At 35.7% G+C, this 18,197-nt stretch overlaps 1 protein-coding gene across 1 annotated transcript in view; it reads right to left on the minus strand.

Moving 5' to 3' along the window:
• DGKI (diacylglycerol kinase iota) overlaps nucleotides 1–18,197 on the minus strand; it is a 506,760-nt gene that overhangs the window by 160,516 nt on the left and 328,047 nt on the right. Inside the window, 2 exon segments of the mRNA XM_077143510.1 lie at nucleotides 8,774–8,836; nucleotides 14,391–14,590. Coding sequence (XP_076999625.1) covers nucleotides 8,774–8,836; nucleotides 14,391–14,590 — 263 coding nt within the window.

The raw sequence follows: 18,197 nt of genomic DNA on the forward strand, positions 1-18,197 counted from the left end.
TAGATACTGAAAGTATCTATACTTATGATGTTCCCTATTACCCTGAAGCAAGTGGATTGATAAAACAGTGGAATGGCCTTTTGAAGACTAAATTACAGTGCCAACTAGGTAGCAATATCTTCCAGGGCTGGAGCAATGTTCTCCAGGATGCTGTGTATGCTCTGAATCAGCATCCATTCTATGGTGCTATTTCTCCCAAGCCAGGATTCATGGGTCCAGGTACCAAGGTGTAGAACTGGGAGTAGTACCACTCACTATCACCCCTAGAGTCTACTAACAAAATTTTTATTTCTTGTCTTTGCAAACTTGAGCTCTATTGGTCTACAGGTCTTAGTTCCAGAAGGAGAAATGCTTCCACCAGGAAACAAAGCAACTGTTAAGACTGCTACCTGGCCACTTTGTGCTTCTAATGTCTCTGAAATACAGGCAAAGAAGGGGATTACTGTACCATCTGGAGTGATTGATTCTGACTATGAAGGGAAAATAGGACTGCAGCTACACAATGGAGGTAAGGAAGAGTTTACCTGGATTACAGATATTCCTAGGGTGTCTCTTAATACTACATGCCCTGTGATCAAAGTTCAGTGGAAAACTGCAATCCAGGCAGGACCACCAATGGCTCAGAAAATTCAGAAGTAAAGGTTTGGGTCACCCAACCTGGCAAAGAACCATGGCCAGCTGAGGCCATGCTTACTGAAGGTAAAAGGAACATGGAATGACTGCTGGAAGAAGGTAGTGATAAATATAAACTATGACAACAGGACCAATTACAGAAATGAGGACTGTAATGATATGAATATTACTTCCTCGTTTTGTCTTGAGTATGTTTGCATTTGCACATAAAGCAAATATCTTTGTTTTCTTCTCTGTCTTATCCACTTATATGATTGTTCATGACATAGTATTTAAGTTATAGGATATCAAATTTAAGAGTGAATATTACTCAAGGACTAGCACCCTATTCTGGAGAGATTTAGTACATTTCAGGTTGTATGCAGGATAGTGTGCCTATTCTTAGGCAAAAATATCTGCTGTTTTTTTATTTAAAGATTAAGAATGGTTTAAGGTGATATACACAGCTGCCAAGATGACAAGGCGTAGACTGTGATGATTAGGGTCTTGTGTCAACTTGTTCAGGTGATGGTGCCCAGTTGTCTAATCAGGCAAGCACTGGCCTATCTGTTGTTGTGAGGACATCTTGTGGATTGCATCTATGGTTGATTACATCTGCAGCCTGCTAAGGGGAGTGTCTCCCACAATAAGAGACAATTAGTCTAATCAGTTGAAGCCTTTAAAGGAGAAGTCAGAAGAGAGAACTTTCTTCTCTATTTCAGCCAGCCACCCTCTCCTAGGGAATTCATGGAAGACATTCATTGGAGTGCCAGTTTGCATCCTGTTCTATGGAATTTGGACTTGAGCATCCCCACAGTTGTGAGAGACAGTTTTTATATTCTCATATTTACAGATATCTCCTGTTGGTTCTGTTCCCCTAGAGAACTCTGACTACTACTTCCCCCATTTCTCTTTGATTTTCTAATCTGTTCTGTCATGCCCTCAGAGCCAATTTTTCTGTGCTGGCAGAAATGACAACAGCAACATCAGAAGCCATCAGATGCCTAAAACTATAAGAGAAGAGGACCATCCTCTCTGATCAGAGAGGCTGGGCCCCAAAAGAGTAGTAGGAACTACCATAAAACTTCTCTCTTTCTTCCTCTGTCTCTCCTTCCCCTGACCTCTATCAAATCATTATTTAGCCCTGGAGAGAGGTAGAGTTATGGGACATGTGCAATAGACTTAGGTAAGTAAAGCTACAGCTTTCTGGCTAGAGGATCTAAAAGGGGAGTCCCAGGGAACCAGAAAGTATTGAGGAGGGAGTAGAGATGGAAGAGTTAGGGAAAGTAACCACAAAAAGTATTTATGAACTCCAATCCATCCCTAACCTTCAAGTGAGTGAATCAGGCCCTAAAAAAAAAAAATCATGGGCTTTAGGAACTGTACTACAGGACAAACAACTGCCACATCTCACACAGGCAACTTGGTGGCACATACAGTGAACAAATATGAATAACACTTAACAGACTTTGACAATGAAACTAATATTGGAACTACAACCCTAGAAGGTTAGTCAGAACTGTGGCCTGAGATCAACTGAATGAATTGCCTAGTAAAACAAATCAATAATTAAACTTCCTTTTTCAGAACTGGAAAAAGAAGAACAAAATAAACCCAAAACAAGAAAAAGGAAGGAAATCATAAAGATAAGGGCATAAATCAATGAAATTGTAAACAGAAAAACAATAGGGAAAATTAAGGAAACCAAAAGCTGGTTCTTCAAAAAAACTGATAACATTCATAAACCTGTACCAAGACTGACAACGAAGAAAAGAAAGACATTTCAAATCACCAGTTCAGGAATGAAAGAATACTATCGCTACAGGCACTATAGATACTGAAAGTACAATTAAGAAACGCTACTGAAAACTCAACCTACATTAATTGTCAACTTACATGAAATAAACTGATTCCTCAAAATTTACAAAAAACTAATGCTCCCTCATGATGAAGTAGATAACGTGAGCAGTACTGGAACTACTATAGGAATTGGATTTGTAGTTAAAGGCCTTTGGAAAAAAGAAATTGCTAGACTCAGCTGGTTTCGGAAATTCTAACAAACATTTAAAGAACAAACAAACTTCTAATGTCCCTGATCTCTTCCAGAAAATAAAACAGATACATTCTAAATCATTTTATGAGGTTATCATTATCTTGAAACAAAAACTAGGACAATATAGCAAGAGAAGGATATCACATGCCAATATACCTAATGGCCACAGAAGCAAAAATCTTCAATGAAACATTAGCAAATGTTATCCAGGAAAATTATAAAAGGAATAACAGAATATAACCAAGTGAGGTCTATTCTAAAAATGTAAGGATGGTTCCATATTTGAAAATCAGTCACAATAATTCACCATATTACATCCTGAAGAAGAAAAAAACACAAAATCACATCAATTGATACAGAAAGCAGAATTAAACAAAATTCAGCATTCAGTCATGATTCAAAAAAAGAAGAGATTCATCATACTAGGAATAGAAGATAATTTTCTTACTCTGATAAAGGACATCAACACAAATTCTACAACTAACAATCATACTTAACAGTGAAATGCCCAGCCTCATCCTTCTTATTCAAATTTGTATTGGAAATCTCAGTGCAGTAAGGGAAGAGAGAAAGAAACAAAGATATACAGATTGGAAAGAAATAAATATTACTATCCCTATGTACAAAAAACATGAAAATTCTAAAGAACCTACCAAACTCCTAGAACAAATAAGTAAATTTAGTAAGGTCACTGAATGCAAAGTCAACACTTAAAAAATAAATTGTATTTCTATATATTAGTAATGAACAATTAGAAATTAACATTTGAAAAAACAATACCATATGAAATAGCTCTAGAAATTAAAATACTTAGGCACAATTCTAACAAAATGTACAAAATTTGTATACTAAAAACTACAAAACACTGATGGAAAATAAATAAATAAATGAAGATAATATGTCATTCATGGATTGGAAGTCTCAAAGTAGTTAATAGGTCAATATTCCCCAAATTGATCAATAAATTCACAAAATTCAAGTTAAAATCCCAGTAAGATTTTTGTAGATATAGAGAAGTTGATTCAAAATTAACATGGAAAGACAAAAGAATTTAAATGAACATGATAATTTTGAAAAGGAAGAATAAAGTTAGAAGAAGAAGACAGCACAGATTTTAAGACTTACTACAAAGATACAATAATCAAGAGAATATGGTAGTGGTTAAGGAACAAATGCGCATATCAATAGAACAGAAGAGAGAACCCAGAAATGGACCCACATATCTATGGCAAATTGATTTTTGATAAGTTGGAAAGGCAATTCAATGAAGAAAAGTAGTCATTTCAACAAATTTTGTGGGAACAATTAGACATACATATGTAATAGAATGAACTTCTACCTAAGCCTCACATTTTATAAAAAGCTGAACTCAAAATAGATCATAGACTTAAATAAACAACATAAAACTAAAAATTTTAGGCGAAAGCAAGGGAAAAATATTTATGATCTGGGATTAGACAAAAAGTTCTTGGACATGACGCCAGAAATGTGGCTTCATGAAGAAAAAACTGATAATTTGGTCAAAAGTTAAAACCTTTACTTTTAAGATATTAAAAAGAAAAGATATATATTAGGAGAAAATATTTGTAAATCACATATCTGAAAAAGAACTTAGATCCAGAATATATGAGGATCTCCCAAAACTCAATAAGAGGAAAACACTCTATTTAAAAATTGGACAAAAGAATTGAACAGATGCTTCACCGAAGAATATCTAATGGATGGCAAATAAGTACATGAAAAGAGGTTAAAATCTTTAGCTAGTAGAGAAAGGCACATTAAAACTATGATGTAATAAAGAACATCCCTATTAGAATGACTAAAATTTTAAAATACTTACAATATCAAATGGCGGCAGGGATGTGGAGGAACTAAAATGCTCATACTCTGCTAATGGGAATGCAAAATGGTAAACCCACTCTGGGAAAACAGCTTGACAACTTCTTATGAAGTTACATATAGACTTATCATATAACCCAGCATCCCATTTCTAGGTAATTAACCTAAATAAATGAAAACTTATGTTTACACAAACCTGTTCATCAATGTATACAGCAGTTCTATTTATAATTACCCCAAATATGAAATAACCCAGATGTTTTTCAGTAGGTGACTGGGTAAATGACTTGTGGCACATCCGTATAATAGAACACCAGTGTGCTGGTCTGCTGTATACTCCAGAAAAGCCACATTCTTTAATTCTCATTCAATGTTGTTGGGTGGGATCTTTTTGATTGAATTGTTTCCATGGAGATATGACCTGCCCAATTATGGGTGGGATCTTTTGATTAGGTGGTTTCATGGAGATATGTCTCCACCCGTTCAAAGTGGGTCACTTACTGGAGTCCTTTAAGAGGGAAACATTTTGGAAAAAGTTTCAGAGCTGACACAGAGATGTTTGGATATGCAGAAAGAAAACACCCCCAGGGAAGCTGTTTTGAACCAGCAAGCCAAAGGACGAGCAGATGCCAATCACATGCCTTCCTAGATTGGCCTTTTTTGGGTCAAGGCATCTTTTTCTGGATGCCTTAGTTTGGACCTTTTCATGGCCTTAGAGCTATAAACTTGTGACTTAAAAAGTTTCCTTTATAAATGCCAACCCATTTCTGGTATATTGCATATCTGGAAGCATCAACAAACTAAAACAACCAGTCAGCAATTTAAAAAGGAGAAAAAAGCTACTGATATATGAAAAAATGTGGGTAAATCTCAAAGACATTATGTTGAGTCAAAGAGGCCACTGCAAAAGGATACATATTATATGATTCCATTTATATGACATTCTCTAAAATGCAAAACTATTTGATCAGTGTTTGCCAGATGTAGGGATGGGGATGTGACTAAAAACGGATAGATTATAAGAGAGCTTTTGGGGATGATGGAACAGTTTTGTATCCTGGTTATGGTTGTAGTTATATGAATTTATACATGTGTTGAAACTCACAGAATTGTAAAGCAACAAAGTCCATTTTACTCTGTTAATTTAAAACACTAAAACAAGAACAAATACAATAAAAACAATTAAAAAGCCATTCATGTGGAAGTACAATCAGAACCTTGACTCAGATCCTTGTCACAGCGGATTTTAATTGCATTATGAACCAAATAACTATGACTATTTCTGATGTGACAGCTTTTCTAGGGCAGGAACCCTTCCTTGTTGATCCCTGTATCCTCAGTGCCCCACAGTATCTAGTGTCTAGAGCAGGTACTCAATATTGTTTACTGAAATATGAAAGAGAAAGAAAATGAATTAATTTGGTATAAGCAGTTCACATCATTCCATTTTGATGTGGAAGAGCAGGAGGAAAATATAACCTAATGAGAAGTAGGTTGACAGTGTTCTAGAATGGGTTTATATATTTTTTAAAAGACACATTTTGCAGTTTCATAATTTTTTTGGCATTGGCAAATAGCAATTTATAGCTGGAACATTTGGCATGAATACTCATGATTTATGATATGCAGTTTGTGCATGTATGCCCTTTAATTAGGACTTTACTATGAAGTCACTCAATTATAAAGATTAGTAGAAATTTTTCTCTAATAATTCATTAAGCTACACTGCACAAGGGGGCTTGTGGCAAAATACCCCATTTCCATTGTTTTGTCCTATTGAATGAGGCCACTAAATACATTTGATTAAAATTCAGCAATTAATTTGATCACATACGATCAAAAACGAAAACTTCAGGATTCCTTTTTGCTTAAACTGAAATTTAGCAGGTGCACAGATATTAATATTATGTCACAATTCCTAACAATCCATGTATGCCATTGTTGACACCATGACCAAAAGGAAAAAAAAATCAGTCAACAAAAAACTAAAGAGAAAGAAGGATTACATCAAACTGCTTCAGGAAGCAACATTTGCATCAAGAACAGAAGAAAAGGGGGCTCCTCTTAAAAGAAAGATCATCTGTATAGAAAGACTTGCTCTGTGCACAGAATGGCTGATGAGAGAACTAAGAAAATCAGGCAAACCAAATTCAGGATGCTTGGACTTCTGACTTCCATGAGGACCAAAGCTGTGTTAAGATGTTTTTAAACATTACTGAAAATAGCAAATAACCTGACAGTGGGTCAAAGCAAGGTTACTACTGCTAAAACATAAAAAGACACAGTACACATTTTGTGCTTAGATCTTTCCCCATGTTCCTTGCTCTATTTGATAATGTTTGGTTACTATTTTTAAAATAATAGCAGATTTAATAAATGTGCATTACATAAGTATTTTGTTATATAGAGATATATATAATATGCAGCATTTAATATATACGTTTAAAATGTTTTCAGAGTAATATCCCAGTTTTAAAGTGACCACACCCGTTTTCTTTCTGCTACACACTTCTGAAACAAATATGCCTGATTGTATCACATATTTCTGGAATAAGAAATAAACAGCCCTATTCAATTTATATAACCCAAACTTACCACCAAAACTTAAACAGTGATAGTCATGTCACATGCATTTCTATTAACACCTTGATTATTTGATCTCTATCAATGGAGACACTGAAAATAATGATCACTTGAGAGCCATTCTTGGATTTAAATTTATTGAACTGGTCTTAAACATAATAAAGAATGTACCACCAGTAATATTCTCCAGATTAGACCTTAAATGTTATTTTCTTATTGTTTCTTTGGTCACTCAATTTTAAGATACATGAGGGTAGGAATTATTCCTATGGGACTCAGCCTCAATACCCAGCATAAAGCTCAGTGTCAACACGCAGAAAACACAAAATATTTTTAAAAGCAGTATTTTTTGAATAAACTCATGAATAAAAGATTATAAGGCTAAAATAAACTTTAGGAATTAATTTGGCTTATCACTAGATGTTAGATTTTGTATGGTTCTATTAGAAATTTATTCTTTCATTATCCATTCTACTAACCCAACCAGCATAAAATGATGTTTACTTCCAGAATACTTTGTGTCAAGACCTGTGAACTGGGCTTAGAACACAAAGTCGCATAAATAGATACTGGCAATGCTCACAAGTAACTTAAATGTAGAGTGGGATATGGGATATACAAAGAAACCAAATTAATGTAGTTAATATCAGATTAAACCTTAAGAACTATAATTGGTACATTAGAAATGAACTCCAATGAGGATATAGTTAATTCTGTCAGCAGGGAAGAATTCATTGAGAGCATGTTGATCATTCAACTGGACCTGGGGAAATACATAGGATACTGATAGATGGGTAAGAGGAGACAGATCATAAATTTTAATATGAACTCTGGAGTCAGACTGACTGAGTTTAAATATCAATCTAACTTTTATTAACTGTGTGACCTTGGGCAAGCTACTTAACTTCTCTGTGCCTCAGTTTCCTTGTGTATAAATAATGGGGATAATGATGGTAGATTAAATCAGTAACATATGTAAAGCACCTGTAACAGTACCTGAGCCGCAATAAACATGAGATAAATATATGTAAGGTATAAAAAAGAAGCAAGACATTATAGACAGGAGCAACAAAATAAGAAAACTCCAAAGCAGAGTACTAAAAATCATTTTCCTTTTGTTCATTTCTTTCACCAGAAAAATAAAGCCCTGGGGTGTTTTAAGCACAAAATTTGTAAATACATATAAAAACACATTTTGCTAGCTCAATGACAGTTTTTGGTCATTGACCTTTTATTCCAACAAACTTTTAGTACAACCCAGAAAAATGCACATATGCAAAACAGACACACAAAACTGCACATGAAATTTTAGAGGCCTATCCATGAACCAAGGACATCAACTTTTTCCTCAAAGTCATCCTTGAGTCATAGACAATGGAATGGTCTACGGTATTTCAAATTTTCCATAAAAATAAATGGTTAGTATGGAATTTAACACAACTGCTCTGTCCACTCAGTGCAAGTATGGGCCTGAAAGCATTTAATCAAACTCTTAATCCTTTGACGATTGTGACACATAGAACACAAAATTTCACAGCGCCACCCCAAATCAAAACAAGGAAAGAGAGCCATTATGCCATTGTCTGTGCAGTAGACCTGTGAAGGAAAAGGACGCAGGTAGCATAACCCTGAAATGGAGCTGAGATTGAGGAAGGAAATGTAAAAACGAAACAGAATTGTACTCACATGGTGAAGGAGCCGGGGGGAGCAGACACTCTCCGTAGGTCCGCAGTTTGCACCTGATGAATGCTAGAGGCAGCAGGGAATGGGCAGCGAAGACAGAGTCAGCACAACAGCGTGGACAGACAAGGAACAAGCCAGAAGAGAGAAAGAGAGACACACAAAATTTAAACAGAAATTGAATGAGTGCTTCACCAAACAGTGAACGAAAAGAAAAGGAAAATAAAGCCAGCCACGGAAATAATCCGAAAAAGCAGGTGATAGTGACGAAGCCAACAGGACACACGGCAGGGGCCGGTTCTAAACAGGCCACAGATGGCACAGGAAGCGGGGTGTGGGGCAAACATGGGCAGGTGCACCGACTCTGGGCAGGACTGAGATAGGAAGTTGATGGGGGCGGGAAGGGTTTGACATTCTCGGGTGATCATCATGTTCCTCTCTTGCTCTAGATCATTTAGGACATCCCCAAAGAAGCAGCACACACAGGCCAGAGAGTGGTAGGCTGGCATGGTAAACTCATCTCTGAGGAGACTGAAGGTAAATTTAATCCTTTAACATGGCCCTCGTGATTCCCAGGCTTTGTAGGTGGGGGTACCCATGGTAAAAGACAACCATCATGGAGAAAAGTTAACTAGATGGCGCTCCTTGACTCTATATAAACTTTAACTTCCTTCATTAAACAACAAAGGCTTTTTGAAAACTCCAAAGATAATACCAAGAAAGACTAAATTTATCCCAAGGCCATAATTCCACCCAATTTCTTGGTAGAAAATGTGAGGCCATAGACTTCGCTCTTTTATCCCTTTTTTATAATGGAGGGAGTTCACAGCGGCTATTAGGAAAGGCTAAATTTAGAATGCAGGAAGCCAAAAATTTCCTGTCACTTTTGTCTCCTTATTCCCTCTGTTCTCTTGCACCATTTGAAGAGTTTCACTGTAATTGCAATAGATAAAGCTCTTCTCTTAGGTACGTTAAACTCTCACATAAGCCACCCATGAATTAGCTCCAGCTCAAAGCTTTGTCTGCGGATTGGATTATCTTGCTGTGGGAGACATGCCTTATAGCTGATCGCAGATGTAATCAGCCACAGATGCAATCAACTACTGATGATTTAATCAACCAACCATGAAATATCCTTGTAGCAACAGTCAGGCCAGTGCCTGCCTGACCAGCCAATTGAGCATAATCATTGGCCAAGCTGAAACCAGAACCAAACCATCACACTGTGTTATCCTCAAAGGATTATTAGTTAGAGGTAAGAATACTTGTCAGCCCAGGTTGATGCAATCCAGTTGTCCAAAGTTTGCCAACTAGAAAGCCTGTCATTGGATAGATAGCACTATATGTTTCACAAGGCAGCCATAGTTATTAGTGAACTCAGGGTAACTATTATCCTACACACCCGCAGTATTTTAGGTTCCTGATCTCCTTCAAAGATATCTTTCAAATAAAGAACATAATCAAATGTATCTGGCTGTCACATTAATAGTCTATGAATACGAGCCTAGATAAATCTCCTCTACTATTTTTTGGGCAGAAGGTATTTACTGGAGTTCACATTTCTACTAAAATCATATGCCTTGATAAAATGAGCTATACTCCTGAACCAATGGAGAGCTATTGAGCACAACGGGGCCTATCCTCTTAGTTTGCATATAGTAACTACATATGAGATTACTGGTAAGGAAATTTTTTAAAATTATTTTTCTTTTTTTGAATAAATGAAGGTCTATCAGCATCATAAAGGCCTAATATTGAACTGTTTCTCAAGGAAATTCCCTTAAGCTATCAATGTGAACCATTCTTGAAACATTTTCAATATCACTTTTATATTAATAGAATTTTTTAATGTTTTTGTAGATTTATGTTATTTTATATATAATTTCTGAGAAATGTAACAAATGCAGCATTAACATTATGATTTATGTGTGAGTCACTTATTCAGCATGTAACCTTGAGTGTCAGACATTATTATAGTCACTGGAGATCCTAAGAGAAATCCTAGGGCCTCTCCACAAATCAGAGAGGGTCAAGCAAACCAATGATTGCATTATTATTTGACAAATGGTGCAACAGAGATACCACAGAGCATTGTAGAAGCACTGAGAGGTACATCTAAGGGCTGGAAGTATATAGAAAAGGAATTTTAGAAAAGGTAGCATCTTCAACATCTTGAGTAAGAATTAGATGAAAAGGTGGTAAGGAGGGCACTGCAAGAAAAGCTTCAGAAGTACAAAAGCATGATGATGTAAGAGTCGAGCTACTGTTCCAGGAATAGCAAATATCTCTGGCACACAGGGAAATGAAGATGAAGAAAGCAAAGTTCAAAAAAGGTCTATATGTATATATATATGCTTTACATTTTTAGAAAGATCATTCTCATTTGAACATAGGAAAAGACAGATTTTATGAAAAGCAGAAACACTGGAAGTAAGGAAATGAATTATGAGCATATTTTAGCAATGCTGCTGTGAACTAACATGAATTTGAACTAAAGCCAAATTGGTAGCAGAAGGGATAGATGGTGTGAGAATTAAGGATTTGGGAAATGAATAGAAGGTAGATTTCAAATAACTTAGTAGCTAACTAAGCATGGAGGAGTTTGAGGTGACTCCAGGGGCCAGGAACATGCTGAATGAGTAAAATGTCAGTTCCATTCATGCAAAATGTGAATGTAAAAGGCTCCGTGGATGTTAAAGAGGGAAAGCATGAAGAATGGAGCTGAGCCATTTTTAGCACGTAGTTTCAGGTTGCTATGAGATATCCAGATAAAGATGTTAATTAAGATATTAGGATATAGTCATTCAGTTTTTAGGGAAAAAAAAGCCTCAGCTGAAAACAGAGCTCCATTAGCTTATTAGTCATAGGTGAACACTGAAGGTATAAATACAACTTCCTTGAGAATGGGTAGATTCAAAGAGAAAGTTCTTTAGAACCACAATACTTATAATTCAAATATTCACACTAACTATGTTGTGTAAAAGGAAAGTATTCCTTAAGATGACATAAAAAGCTATTCCATTCTGATTGGAAATACACACACACACATGCGTGGGTTTTTAAACTAAAATTCTACAGACATGTTGAACTAGTTCCTTTTCTCCTTAATGAGCAAGAGAAAAGAGCAGAAAATGAAAGAGAAAAAAAGAGTCTATCTTTGTAAAAAGTGAGAAAGGAAGAAGGAAGGAGGGAAAGAACAAAAGAGAGAAGAATGGAAGGAAGGAAGGAAAAAAAGAAATGTCATTCAATTATCCCTTCTGCTTTGGTTGAAATAGCTTCACAAACACACAACCATGGTTGAATCAGAGAAAAGCTTAGAGGACTCAGAAGATTGAAGAACATATGTGGACAGATTTTAAGGATCCAGGTTCCTTAAACTTGGAATTCCAGTTGAAGAAGTTAAATTTCAAAATAAGGTGAAATGCGAAATGGAAAAAAGAAATCGGTTAATTGACAGTGAATAAAACTCAACGGGTGAGACAAGTTAAGGTTTAGTAAGCAAGTATTAAATGGCAGTTTTCTTTTGAAAATGTGCTTTCTGTATTGATTACCTAAAAATATTATGTTGAATAATAATTTTGCAAAATAAATAGTAATAAGGATCTGTGTTATTTTATAAGTGTTCTTTTTTAAAATGAAAAGCATGCATCTCACATCGGTCTTTCATAAGGCCTTAATCTTCTTTGATGTAGGCACCACTACCCTGTGGTGAGAAGCAAATTTTTTTGTTTGTTTTTTTTTGTTTTTGAGTTGAGGTTGCTTCTTCATCTACCCAGCTAACCCTATCACGTCATATATCACAGGTGCCATGAAGACAAAAACAAAACAACTACTACAAAGCCCAAAAGGATGCTTAGCCATATGGTTACTGAGCTAATACAAATTATTTCTCAACTTAAGGATAATAGCTATTTGAAACTAAACACCTGAAAATAATTTCATGTCTGATAAGATCATTAACTATAAAGATACCAAGCATGGGAATGTGAGCTCTTTACCTAGCTGTTAAGAACTTTTAGCTCTATTACAGCTTCTTAACAAGCTATCTATAAGTGATCCCAAAATAACATGGGTTACAATACATGTTCATGGATGCATTTCACTTAATAGTTCAGAAGCTCCTCCCAAACTAATAGTTCATGCCTTAATTCTGACATCTCTAGAGGAAAGTTGGTGAACTATACACAATTGCTGTCATCCCATCTTTTAGATTTTTAAAAAAATTATAAACATGGCAATTGAATATTTAATCTAGTCGAAGGTAAGGGCAGGGAAAAGAGAATGCATCAGGAATGAGCTGGGAATTTCACAAGCTGCAAAATGTAGATAAAAAAAACAAAATACAACTAAACAACTCCTCCAGATAATGACCTAGGGAAGTGCCAGGGTAGTCTGGAGTAACTCTAGGAAAGAGGGAAGCGGAGAATAGAAAGGATCTCTCACCCCAGCCTCAGGCTTAGAAACAGATGCCAAAAGTTGAAACACTTTGAGAGCACTGTCTAATGCTGTTCCTCAACATATGCCACAACAGAAGGAGAGGTGAAATAAGTTTTTTGCAGTGAGCGATGGCACTTGTGTCATTGGTTTATTCTAGGCACTTCTGTAGATTTTCATATTGACTCAATAAGTACAAGGCAAAGCATGTCCTTGTTCCACGGGCACTACAAGGAAGCCAGCCCTTTAGTACAATTAGGTAGTAATTCATCACAGGCCACAAACAGGGGGAGCACCTTTGAAGGTCTCTCACTGCGACATAAGAATGACCGAAAGTTGAGCCCTAAAATGACCTTACTTTGAGGCAGACTTGTCATATAGGCATAATATATAGAAGATTTTCAAAAAGATGCCAATAATCTCCATCTCTGTCCAACTCCCAATAGACATTTCAATTACCCACTGGATTCAAACACAGGTAACCCTATAATATTAATATGAACTCTAAACATCTAGGCATTATCACCTTATTTCAAATCAGTTCATCAAAATGCTTTCTCTAAGAAAGGAAAGAGCCCAGGAGGGATCCATTTTATTTAGGGATAGAAGTAGTGGGTCAGATTAAGTTTAAATAGTAGAATGTTACCCAGAAAGCAAAATTAATTGAAACATCAGAGTACACAAGACCCCAAAATGGGCATCAGGAAAGGGACAAATAACTAACAGGCAGAAAGGGATGCAAAAGTGGATAGAGGGAAGCCAAAACCCAGCTCTGCCAACCTTCCCGGTTTGGGAGCAATCACCACTCTCCAAGTGACATGGGTAAAGACTGGCTGACAACATGCCTCTTCAAAACAAAACAACAAAGGTCACATTTCTCTAAACACATTTTGGGCACCCGAGAGATACTTTTTAATGATTTCCTGCTAGTCCCAGTAAATATGTACTTACATCGGCAGGGAAGAACCACCTACCTAGCACAGAGTAATAATTTCTAAAAAAAGGTATGCAACTTACATAACACATTTGAAGGAAAAAATATATATGTTCCTATGAGAAAGACCAATAAATGCTGGGTTTCTGGACTTTTCTCCTGGGGACACAGTGAGGTCCCCAGACCATGCACATGCTCTGTGCTCTCCTCCCCGAGGTCCGCGCGTTAACAAAGGTGGACTAGAAGCAGACTCACTCATTGAGCAAAGGCATGGATGTTCTCCTCTTGCTCTTCTGTACCATGTGGGCCTGGTTCCTCAAGGAGATCCGAATCATGGCAGGAGCCAGCCTACAGGGCTCCCCATCCACTTGCATGGGGATGGGTTTGTAAGTCAGAAGCATGACTTCCCGACACTGGTGCAGCCTTTCTCCATGACCCCCAACTTGTAGAGCCGCCTATAAAAACAAGAATCAAAAGGACGCAGAGAAAATCAGTTTCCAACTTAGAAACGTTAGAAATCCCAACTCTGTTTTATATAACCAAAAGGCTTTGGTAAGCATATTCAAATTTGTTAGCCATTAGTATAATAAAAAACCTGGGTAAACCAATACAAACAAACCAAAATTTCAAAAATTTCCCTGAGCTTTACCATACATTATTGCAATCACTCTTCACTTTTGTGTATTTTCAGTCTTGATTTAATCATGCAAGTTTAATACAGAAATTTTTCTTTGCATATATTTATTCCCATGGAATAAGTAATATAAGTAAAACGAAAAGAATACAAAAGAAAGAAAACAACAATAACAACAAAGAATATTAAAGAGATAAAGCAATAAAATTTAAGATAGCTTCTAAATTTGAGTTATCTAATTCTTAATATATTTATATGCGTGCTCACCCTTGGTTAACTTTCAAACTTATCCATTTTACCTAATACCTCCATGAACTACTTCTAACCTACATAAATCAATGAAATGCAAGATAATATTAACATTCTGGATAGTAAAGCAAGTTTGAGGATCAAAATCAAACACAGTAAGATCTAAATTTACCACAGTGGCCACAGAATGGGATTGAAGCTGACATTAAAAGTATTTTGTTAAGAAACACAAACTAGCATAACTTCCCTGCCTTAGTATATATACTAAGTATATAGTAAATACATGTATATAATATCATTTACCATTTTAGGGAAGAATGAAAATTTTACAAAACTTCTTTATATATAACACATATAGAGTAGAATATACAAATTGTTTTAGGCAGCATGATAAAGACTTTTGACACAGATATGTGAAACTACCATACAGATTAAGCTTTAGAAAATTTCCAGCAATCAAGAAGATTCCTGCATGCCCCTTACCAATCTATTACCACCTTCCCACCACCCAGGCAATAATCATTATTCTGATTTCCTTCACCATAAATTAGTCTTGCCTCATCTTTGAACTTCATGTTAAATACATCATACAGTATGTACTCTTCTTTGATCTCTTTTGCTCATTATTATGACTGAATGATCTATACCAATTTGTAGTTATCCATTCTACTCTTGATGAACATTTTGTTGTTTCTGGTTTTAGGTTATTATTGATACAAACTTTCTTGTGAATATCTTTTAGTGGATACATACTCTCTTAAGTATATACAAATAAACTGCTGGATCATAGGTGTTGGTGTATGGTTAGCTTTAGAAGACATTGCAAAATAATTTTGAAAATCAATTGATTTATAACAAAAAAACTTAAATAACTTAGTTCAATATGAACTCTAATTTAGTATCTAAAATATTTACTTTTCAGAAAGAAAAATATGCATGCTATCAACTTGTTTCCACGTCTCATCTCTGTGAAGAGGAAAATGACTCATTAACTGATTTGTGATGCCAAATTCCACTTATTTGGCTGCCAGATATTTCTATCTATTTGGTATTAAGAATTATTTTTACAATCACATGAATTTAGAGGTCAGAAAGCTCTCTCTAAATGCAAAGGGAAAGGGAAAACAAAGAGACAAAATGAATGGGGAATATAGCATTTTAAAACGGAAAAAGAAAGAGCCTGTCATCTTTATTGAACACATTCTATATCACTAGCACTCTGCCGTGTTCATTACATACAATTCTGAATTTTTTTTTTTCTTTTGCATGGGCAGGCATCTGGAATCGAACCCAGGTCCTCTGGCATGGCAGGCAAGCTTTCTTGCCTGCTGAGCCACCGTGGCCCACCCATTACATACATTCTTATTCAATTAATTAGAGAACAAGAAAGCAGCAGAAAATGCAGTGATAATTTACCAGGATCCTTATCAGACTACTGTTTACCCACTCCCATCCATTAAAGTTTTTTTCTGGTCATACATAAATGATCTATTTAAGTTATTCTATGGGTTTGAGCCATTTTCTCACTTCTAGAACTTCTCAACACATTTTCCCTTGCCTTCAAGTATTTCCCAGGCAAACATTTACCTAACAGAATCATATTCTCCTACTACTAGAAAAAATAACATTTTCTTCATTTTGCTCAGTCTGGACTATCCTAGTGACAGATAAAAAATGCAGAATCTGCTAGGTAAGAAGCTTATTCTCCTGAGTTTAACACAACTGAAAATTGTTTAAATATCTTCTAACCCTTTGATGTGGAAGGGACTCTAGAGCACTGGCAAGCCATCTTATCTATCTCAAAAATAGAACACTAGCAAATTTTACAAAAAGATATCATTAAGTAGTTGTCAATGCCAGCTCTACTCACATTTCAGATCTAATCAAAGATCATTTTACAGGCACATAAAGGAACTAGCATAATTAGGTTTTCAGGGTAATGACCATTCTATCATTGTTAGTACAGCCACACAAAATTATTTTTGGAACAAATTAGGGTATAAATAATTTATAAAAAACTTATTAGAAATATTTTCATCATTCAGACTAATCTAGACTAACCATCCGATAAGACATGGATTCTAATAGCACAAACATCTCCATAATTTGTTAGAAAGAATCATTTACCAATAATACATCAGTTTATTAATGACAGACATTCAATTATATGTTCAGCTTGGTATATGTTACTATTGCAAAAACTTCAAATATTGCCTTTCTGGTAGCATACGATTTGAGAGGAAAATGAAAGTAACTCCTGAACTAAATGTGTCCATGGCCATTTATTGTTTTTCTGGCCACAACAGCTTTCCTTCACTCAACTGCTATGGCTTGAGATTTTCTCTTTTCACATTCCACTCCATCCTGGAATACTTTTTACCTTGTCGTCCTTCTTGCTACTCAGGTCCTTATTTTATATACAGTCAGATGGAAAGGATGGACAATACTGAGGAGGGAGGGGAGAGAAAAAGGGAAAATCCCCCATCCTTCCCTTCTCACCACTACTGCCAGCCCCTAATTCCAAGCTTCATTCCTATAACAAAATGCCCAAGGCAGAAATCAGTGACAGGAAGAATAAACAAAGGGGAAGATCAACAATACTGGCATCCCATCGTGTGTGTGTGTGTGTGTGTGTGTGTGTGTGTGTGTGTGTGTGTGTGTGTGTGTTTAAGACTAATTAGGCAGACAAACCTCTTGTAAGACTAAACAAAAAAATTAAAAGAAGAATTGTTTTAAGAAAAAAATAAAGTAAGTAAAAGAAGGATAGCCAGAGATATAATAAAGAGTTCTAAAAATCATACAAGAATCTTATGACGATCTATAGTGCAATACTCTGGAAAACGTAAATAAGGAAGAGAAATTACTGGAAAAAATATAACTTCCCAAATTTGGTGTAATAAAAAATAGAGAAATTGAATAGATTAAAATTATTTTTTAGCATTAAAAGAGTTTTCAAAAAAATTCCTGATTCCATGTCCCATCCCCCAAAGTGCCAAACAGATGTTTACAAGTCCTACCCAACTTTTAAGGAAAGACTGTATCTATTTGATAAAAGCTTCTTCAGAAAATATGATGTTTTGGCTCCTGAGATAACAAAATCCATTAAGGGTAGTAGGAGAAAAAGAAAATGTTAGTGCCCCTGCTATGGACTGATCGGAAGTACACAGATTAAGTACCTA

This window comes from Tamandua tetradactyla, chromosome 1 (assembly GCF_023851605.1).
Source record: "Tamandua tetradactyla isolate mTamTet1 chromosome 1, mTamTet1.pri, whole genome shotgun sequence".
NCBI classification, from domain to species: domain Eukaryota; kingdom Metazoa; phylum Chordata; class Mammalia; order Pilosa; family Myrmecophagidae; genus Tamandua; species Tamandua tetradactyla.